The sequence below is a fragment of the Orbicella franksi genome, chromosome 4 (genome assembly GCF_964199315.1).
Source record: "Orbicella franksi chromosome 4, jaOrbFran1.1, whole genome shotgun sequence".
Taxonomy (NCBI): domain Eukaryota; kingdom Metazoa; phylum Cnidaria; class Anthozoa; order Scleractinia; family Merulinidae; genus Orbicella; species Orbicella franksi.
Genome location: NC_138148.1, coordinates 18,787,974 through 18,797,300, shown reverse-complemented (window position 1 = coordinate 18,797,300; position 9,327 = coordinate 18,787,974). Strand labels below are relative to the sequence as shown.

The 9,327-nt window shown below is 39.2% G+C and overlaps 1 protein-coding gene across 1 annotated transcript; it reads left to right on the top strand.

Moving 5' to 3' along the window:
• Positions 1-6,832: 6,832 nt before the first annotated feature.
• On the top strand, positions 6,833-8,219 carry LOC145484848 (uncharacterized). Its single transcript, XM_081463488.1, has 3 exons — positions 6,833-7,107; positions 7,264-7,341; positions 7,537-8,219. Exons 2-3 carry the CDS (start codon positions 7,307-7,309, stop codon positions 7,934-7,936), a joined length of 435 nt encoding a protein of 144 aa, XP_081319614.1. The 5' UTR covers positions 6,833-7,107; positions 7,264-7,306; the 3' UTR covers positions 7,937-8,219.
• Positions 8,220-9,327: the final 1,108 nt, after the last annotated feature.

The following is a 9,327-nucleotide window of genomic DNA, read 5'->3' as shown; positions in this document are numbered from 1 at the left end:
ACTTGCATAATAATAATTTTATTATTCAATTTCAACATGATTTGTTCTTTTTCTCGACTGAGATTGTGGACTACAGGAGCTGTTATTGGGTTCCATTAATTAATTTTGCTATGATTAAATTATACCAAGAATTATAAGTAAGCTAAGAGTAAGTTATATTATGTACATGCATTTTGTCTGCACAACACAACCAAATGCACTCAAAGGTTATCAGGCATAGGTACATTTGTCAGAAGAACCCAGCATATCCAAGATATGTTTTGCTTGACACATCAATTAAGATAATTTACAGCAAAATGGTAAACAATACATCCATATCCTACATGCACCAAACCGGACATGGGGTTATAAGGCAATCATTTAAACAACAGATTGAAATAATTTATAAATTAGAGAACACTATTTGTACAACAGTATGGAACAAATCCACCTTATTGGACATTGCGAATGGCAAGGCTGTCTGTAGAATGTCACAAATTTCTCAACCCTTTCTTTCTACAAAAATGCTAATCCTGCAACTTTGCTTAAGACCCAGTCCTCCATTTCGTGTCGGCAAAATATCAATTTATGCCATGTCCAATGCAGATTATCACAAAATTGATTTAAAAGCTCAATAAATATCATTTTAAAGCCAAAAAGCCAATTATTTAAATAAACCATGAGTAAATTATCTCTAAGAAAAACTGATTGATTTAACAGGTACTTAAAACAATTAGTTAATATCAGGAGCCATAATCGGGGACGGAGACCGTAAGCGCGCGCCATTTCAAGTATTGGGGTTGTCCCCATGATATGGGACAATAATTCTATTTTTAGAACAAATTGCGCCATCACCTGCGGCACACGCGCGTACATGCTGCGAGGATTTTTGCGGATATCGCGCGGGGGAAATGGCGTCCGAAATTCCCGAAATGTTTCATATTTTTGCCCCACAACTCAACGCGTTTACGTCTGTTGGAATTTTGCTTAAGTATTTTCGTCGTAAGCTGCTCTAGTTTGAGTGAAGTAAGACAGTGTCGAATTTAGGTATGTTCCGCTGTAAGCTTATATATATCGCTGACCAAGTTGTGTTCCGACTGATGCTTCTTTTACATGAGCTGTACATTACTCCACTTTAAATTTCACATATGTTGAAGATTAACAGCTTTTCCATTACACAGCAAAAAGCTAGCTGGATATATTTAGATATAGCAGAGCTTCAGGACTTCATAGTTTCCTAGCTCCTCTTGCCACACGCTTGCGAGCAATTTGTCAGTCTATCGCGACCGAAAAGTGAGACAAAATAATTGCTAGTTTGAGTTTCGCTTGAATTGTAAGCAACGCTTGATGTTTCATCAAGGCTTAATAACTTTACGTCCGTAGATATCGCTCAGTTTTATTCGTGTAAAAATCCAGTAAATTCTCTGTTGTCGATGAATGAGAGCGCCCGCCGATGCGTGTTTTGTACAGTCAGTAAGCATGACAAATTGTACTTGCGCCGCACTTTCGTGTGAAAGCGTACATCGAACTCAAACAATAGCTCTATAGCTTTTAAATATGTTTAAGATTGATAAATGTTTGAGAAAATATTAAAAGCTAAGCTGAAAATATGTGAATAAAGCAGAAACAATCAGCAAAGTTACGATGACGCTTTCTTTAATCAACTTGGAATAACGATTTCGATTTTGATGATCGAGTTATCAAAACTCCTTGTCTATTTTCATTTTCGCAGTGTAAAACTTCACTATGTTTATGTTGAAGAAAAACACATGATGTTAGTAGCCTTTTTTGCATTCGTGAAATTTGTTGCAGCATCTCAGCACAAAAGATAACGAAAGAAATCTTTGTCAAGATTTGTTGACAATTGAAAACATCGACTCGGACTTGAAAGTGCACGAGCTGCATGCACTATGCAAATGAGCTAATTGTACGCGTCAGACTTTCCTTTCAAAAACTTTTGCAAACTCACCAAACAAGCAGAAACAATAAGAAACCATCAAAACAGGTTTTGGTTATGATTAAACATTGTCTGAGAAACTCACAAATTAACTTGATACCAGCGTAGAGAGTTTTCTTGCTATATTCTTAAGCATACGCGTAAGCTTACAACTAGCGTGAGCAGATCTTATTATTCACTCCCAGCGCGAGATTGAAGTCTTGTTTTCGACCCTGAAAAACCCACCTTTTCCTTTAGCTCAGAGTATAAAACTACATATGAGCGCCCTGGTTCGTATTCCCTGCCTTATTCCCTGCCATCGCTGTGAAAAATACGCAAGAGAATCTCTCACCATTTGATCACGCAACGTGGCAACATCCACGCGAGAGCCCCTGACATGTGCGTGAATCCGCGCGGATATATGACGTCAGGATGGCGCAATTTGTTCTAAAAATAGAAAAATTGTCCCATATCATAGGTGCGCGCGAATCCCGAGACTTACGGTCTCCGTCCCCGATTATGGCTCCTGTTAATATATGTGTTTCTTAATAATGTAATACAGTGTATGTGTCACAATGTTGCAGCTATGATATTTCTACACACAGGATGGGTTGCAGAACTGAACCTCCAAGTCAATTTATTCAATGAACTTGGTGCAGAATTTATAATCCCATCAAGTCGTCTGTAAATACAGAGAAACCAAACAAAACATTACAATCTTAAGTAGTGAATTACTGAACTCTTTTACATGTATGTGCAGTGTATGTGCCATTAATATTGGGGATCTCCTAGAAGACGCATCCATGATAAATTTATTTGTTACTGGGTGCATTTGTTTATAGAACTTTTCGCAAATTAATCTCTGTCATAGCAGTGATCTCTGTGTTCTACAACAATTAGTACACAAGAAAAATACACTCAGTAAGACATTGTTTACAATAAAAATCAATGCCTATAAGCAATCATAAGGACCTTAAATTTATATTTCCTCAGAAATATCTCACCAAGCCATGGTTTCTTTGAAAATCTTTGATGTTTTCATATAGGCTGCCCATGTGTAAACTGTTCATATATTGAAAACGAACCCGAGAAAACACGTAACAACTACCTAAGTCTACAAGCATTTATTATAACAATTACACTAAAATAATATTATACTTTAAATAGGGTAACTAACAATAATACAATAAGCTAAATAATTAACCTTAATTTATTTACAAGAATATAATAAACAAGCTAAATACTTCAGTACACTTAATCTATTTACAAGAATATTCCTTTAAAAAAATAGGCGTTTCCGTAGTTCAGTTCAGTTCACCTTGCGTCTGAAGTCCTTGTCCATGAACTTGACCCCAACAACGTTCCACCAACACATGACACACACAACGAACCAATTCAAACTCCCGTTTATTACTCCCACCTTTCAACTTACTTCTTCCGATTACGTCTTCACTCAGTCCGGTATATTTCAACTTGACTTCTCCGATTTACTCCAGCTGTCCGGTTTACAACGGCCGACTTCGACAGAACTTTACGCTTGTCCTTCGATTGCTTCGACCAGAACTTTACGCTTGTCCTTCGATGGCTTCGACAGAACTTTACGCTTGTCCTTCGATTGCTTCGATCAGCTATTTAGCACTCACGTTACCCGGCAAATGGCTCTTTGTCGTGAATTTAGGAATGGTTTACTGATGGCTTCTCAGTAATGAAAATGTGCTTCCGGACGTGTTCCTGCCACTTTCTAGCCTCGCTCGTAACTACACTTCAACCTGCTTCTTCTACACACAGAAAAACCTCTCAACACGTATCACCCCCAAAAAAACCCTAAATATGCAAACGCAAGGTGTTACAATCAAAGAAAGGAAAAGAAAACTATTGGTTAAGGACTAGTTACAAAAGTATTGAACAGAATTGGTTACGTAATGAAAGAATACAAATCACACAATCGAGTGTTACGGAATAAATATGATTCTAAACAAGCTGTTCCTATGGGGTGTAATTAAGCATTCCATGACAGGTATGAATCTTTTCTTGACGAAAACAATGTCTGAGAAATCATTAATTACAAAATAATGTTTAAGAAACATCTTACCTTTCAGAAAATTTTGTAATCTAGACTGTCTGGCCAGTTCATATATTTGACAAGTTGACACTGGGCATGTTTGTAAATTGGTGCACTTCAACATCACATTACTATGTAGTAGCATTGGTCGACTAAAAACAGCATAATTTGATTAAATAATATACACAGTACATCATTAGGTTGAAATATTGGTGTAGATTGTTGTACACCAACAGATACAGAAACTATTGGTACCTGAATCATAACAAGTGAAAAATCGTGCATGACACATTTACATGTACATGTAACAGCCCTCCACCTCAGAACCATCACAGATATGATATGATATTTTTAAACTCTCTGAAATTTCATATTATTCAAGATTAACATCCACATACATCATCTAGGGCAACCCTAAAACATTGAATCCGGAAACCCAAACCTAGAATCCGGAATCCGGAATCCGGAACCAGAAACCAGAATCCGGAATCCAGATATTATGAATGATGATAGAAATAATTCGCTTCAGCAATGTCTAATAAATAAATTGAGCAAAAATTATATTGTTGTTATTTATTTTCTTGGCTTTACTTGAGCCATAAACTGTAATTGCTAAAAAATTATTCACTAGTTCTGAACAACCCTTAGCTACACATCAGGCCTGGTTGTTCAAAAGCTGGATAAAGCTATCCATTGGGTAAATCACTATCCAGTCAGGGTTAGTGATTTTTCGGCTGGATAGAGTTACTCATAGCCTGCGAGCAGGCTCTAGTATCTGTCTCTAGTGTCTGAACAGGATAAATAGGTGTCTTGTGTTTTTCTGCATTGGCATGTGACCAAGTGCCTTCATGCGGCTTTGCCGCTCATGCCCCCGGCCCAAACACGAGAGCCTGCTCATAGGCTAAGTTACCCATCTTTTGTTCAACCTGGCCCTGATGAGAGCCCGGTTTTTGTCTAGATCTAATTGCTCTGAGAAGACTGGTGAGGAGCACAATAAGAACAATCTATCGCGGTGAGTTTCTGGCAGTCTTTTAGTATCTTTTAACAACATGTGGTCTGATCTGTTAGCAAGCGAGAAGCAGACAGAAGTAAGTGTCCAGCATTTCTACAAATTGTTTTAATAAGATGGCCACCAAGAATATGAAATGCTGATTTGTCACAGTATCAGTGTGGAAATTGTGTTGATCTGGAATTGGTCTCGTATCTGTTGGAAAAATCAAATTTCATATTTAGACCAGCCAGGTTAGCCTTTATACTTCGAAAGTGGGGGGGCGTGACTGTCAACGTACAGGGGGCTGCCACTGACGGACATCCCGTGCTCTATGACATTTTCTATCTTGTTCAGTATCTACTAGGCGTAAAGGATAAATTTATACCTCTGGTAAATTGAAGATCACTTATTTAACAAAATGGCAATTACCAGCAAGCTTATTTTAGACGCTCTCAGGGTGCTTGGAATAAAATTAAGACGCACTTTACTGAGATTGTCATAATCATAGCCCTCACTAGAAATAACGGTTGCACGATTTCAACAGATGGGGAATTTTTGTTTCAAAATTTTATTGGCGGTAGCTTTACCAGTCTTCAACCAAATCAACCAGGAATTCACGCAAGCATTTCGCCAAACCGAATAAATTGAACTAACAAAACAAGGAAATCTCCATACTTAGTAATCACAATATGCAAATATTCACCTAGGAACAAAAGTAAATTTAGCAAATCCTGTTCGCTTCGGCTTAAAATGTTTTGTAGACCTCACGAGTCTTGGTTTTCAACAACAGAAGAAGAAATTTTAGCAGTCTACGAAGCGGCTGTGCCAACTAACTCAGAAAAAACTTTAGAACTCGCCCGGCCGTGTTTACAAAAACGGTTTTGGTTAAGCTTATTTTTAGACGTGAGGTTATAAGCTCAAGTTGACGACGAAAATCGACAGAAAACTTAATTTGTTTACAACTTGCAGCAACCTCCACAAAGCGACTCACGTGTTATTGTTTAGAGACGAGCGAAATTAAAACGATGCAATATGTTAAATCTCTCACAAAATGGCTTCAAATAAGGAAGACTTTATAAAGGATTCCAATTGAAAATAAGCTTATATCGCCGAGGCAACTTGTTAATTTTCATCGCAAACGCCACAACAGAAGTCACTTACCGCAAGTTGACAATTCAGTTCGGCCAGAGTAAATCTTCCAGGCAGAAACTTGCAGCAAAAGTTGTGAAGACTGAACTGAAGTAATATTTTCGATAGATCAACGAATCAACCACTTTCTTCCGCTGCGTTTACTGTTCTGCAATTTCTTTAAACAATCAGGCAAGTTTGATTTCTCTTGTTCATCACCCGGACCAAATCATGTGACTTTTGAATTTTCTTACACGGCTGCACAGCATCACTTCGCGGGAATTTTAAACTTGGGGGAGTTCTGCAGTCTTCTGAGTCAATTTGTCGGGTACTTTCGCCTCCTTTCTATAGCCCTCGTTAGCTTTGGTTCACGGCATTGTTCGGTATTATAACCCCTCCTTTCTCTAGCCCTTGACTCGCTATAATTCACGGCATTGTTCAGTACTGTTTCGCCTCCTTCCCCAGCACTGGACCGCTCTTTTTCGCGATCTTCTTCGCTAGTTCTTTGCCTGTTAATTCTTGCTTTCTGCTTTTTGCTTCAGTGCAACCCTATCTTAAAAACATTAGATCAACCTCGGCTATCGTTTTTCTTTAAAAATCCCGCTAAGAAAAATTGCATTCTTCCGCTACAAATCGAGGGTGCATGTCTCTGTTAACCTATTAGCTGGAGTATAGCCGCCATGTTGCGCGACTCCATCGTCGTCGTCGTCGCCGCCGTCGCCGTCGCCGTCGCCGTCGTGCGTACGCGCCCACGAGTAATACCGCTAGCCATGATAAAATGAGCAAAATCCTTCATGGGTTTCCTTTTCTTCCCTATATGGGTATGGGGCTCCGCTTGGCGGCCCTTCGGGCCGCCGGAGCTCCGCTATGATTGTTATTAGAGACCTTAAGCAAACACTGGAGGCGGCGAGGTGGACGCCAACCGGAAGTAAAATTTCCCGCTCTCGAGCTAATTAGCATAATCACGTTGAGTGTTGCCCGCGTCTTCCAACAGTGGCGGCGGCGAGAAAGGTAGGTTTGGCCGCCTCGAGAGACGGTCGCTTTATTTTCCCATTTGTAGCCCCTAAAATACACAGAAACTCTTTTATAAAGTTAAAAAATGTTTTTTGACACGTCTCTTTGTATTTTTTTTTGTTACAAATATTTGATATTTCGTTTGCTTTACAGCGAAAATCTCACTTCACATTGGAGGTGTGAGTGAAGAAGAAAGATGGCAAGCGAAGGAGAGAAAAGCAAAAGAAATGGGTGAGTTTCCTGGATTCACATTGTTCCGAGTGATGTTCACGTCTTGTAGACTTTAAAACTTTAGATTGCAAGTACTTGCTGGTACAAAATGCTATTTTGTTCTTCCAATTTGTCTCTATAACTTTGGAATATTTCCGAAAGGTGAATCGTTAGACAGGACCTGTTTTTAATAAGCTTTTGTTTTCTCTCATCTAGCTCGATCATGGAGTGGACAGAAGCACATGATTTGATCCTAGCGAAAGAAGTCAGAACTTCAGAACCATGGATCTTCAAACCAAGGACTGTAGATCGAGGAAAAGTATGGAATGCCATCACGGATCGTCTGAATGACGAAACCTCCGTGAAGTTCCAGGTGAAGCGGAATAACGTACAGGAACATTTCAAACTACTACTGGACAAATTCAAGGCGAAACGAAAACATCACAGTCAGGCGAAACTGAGTGGAGTTGACATCGAAGATAGCGAGATGGATATTCTGATGGAAGAAATATCAGAAAAATGGGAAGAGGCAGAGGCCAGTGACCTTGGTTGCACTAGTAAAGAAAAGGCTGATTCAGTCTTAGTGAGGAAAGTAAAGATTTTTCGACGTGTGTAGATCCCTCAGCAACAGAAATTCATCCTCGTCTATGATGTCCTCAAAGCATGCAACAGCTAGAAGGTCTCGGACTTCTCGAAAAGTTGCCATTATGCTCGTAAAATCCACGAACAAAGTCAAATTGGACAACTGAAAACGAAAGCAAAACAGCCGTTGCTCGCCGCCGCTTCTACGAAAGCTTAATATTCTAATTTCGCGCCAAGAGGAGGCGGTCTCAACCCAACTCCCGCGCGGCCATCGCCGCCTCCACCTAACCGCCTCAAGTGTTTGCTTAAGGTCTCTATTGCTGCCACTTCCCGCACATTATGTAACGGATTCGTTTTAAAATAATCCTTGTTAGATCTCTCCCTTGAACCTTTAAATGAGCACATGTATTACAAAAACAATCAAATTTTGAATTGAGTACTCGCTGAATTCTGCAAGTATAAAAATGCTTCTCAAATTTCCACTATTATAGACTGGACGTGTTTACGTGCTCACTTGTCTTAGAGTTATTAACTGTTTGGAATATTTACACTTGTATGCTTGATATACCAGCGAAATTATCACTTTTAGATGATAGATAATAGAATTACCTAATTAACACTTTTAGATGATTTTTTCCCAGTTGAGAAAAACAGCGAAAACTAAGACTTTTCTCTGACAATTCAGAGATCAGAGCGTTACTGTAATGTCCCTATTACATAATGTTATAATTTTACCGTAACCAAAATTGTCAAGAAGACCATGAAAGTTCCTGCATGGCACAGAGCAATTCAAATCAATCGAACAGTAACCTCGACTTCCCAACTTCTAATAATTGTCCTACGACGAAATTGGCGTGTCTCTGGTCTAGCGGCAAATGTTGTAAAACACAGTTCAGCGTGGCGAAAATCGAATTCGATCGGCTCGACAGGTAAACGATGTACAAGTACAGACCAGTATACTGCCTTACCTGTGAGACAGAGGCACCAAAGGACGAAGGAAAATCCAGGGAATTTAAATATAACCATCGTTCCGGGGGAAAAAAATACGCATCATTCGGAATGCAAAGACGAATGCCAAATACATGTACGTATAAGTTTCTATTAGCTTGTGAATGCCGATTAGTAATTATGATAAAACTAGACCATGGCAACTGGGAATCAGTGCATTCAACGTATTGTCCTTGGTAGAAGTAGATTTGTTTTGCACCGTGACAGCAAAAGGTGCCTTTCAACACTGAACAATGACCGAATTTATACCAAGCCTCCGTGCACACGTATCCGGAAAATTTTGAAAACAGAGATTTTTCTCTCCGTTTTGAAAAAAAAAAAAAGAAAGATACGGGTCCTAAACCCAGTACCGGCTGTACCGTATTCGAAACATTTTTGACGCTAAAACGATGGAAAAACGATAACGTCCTTTACAGA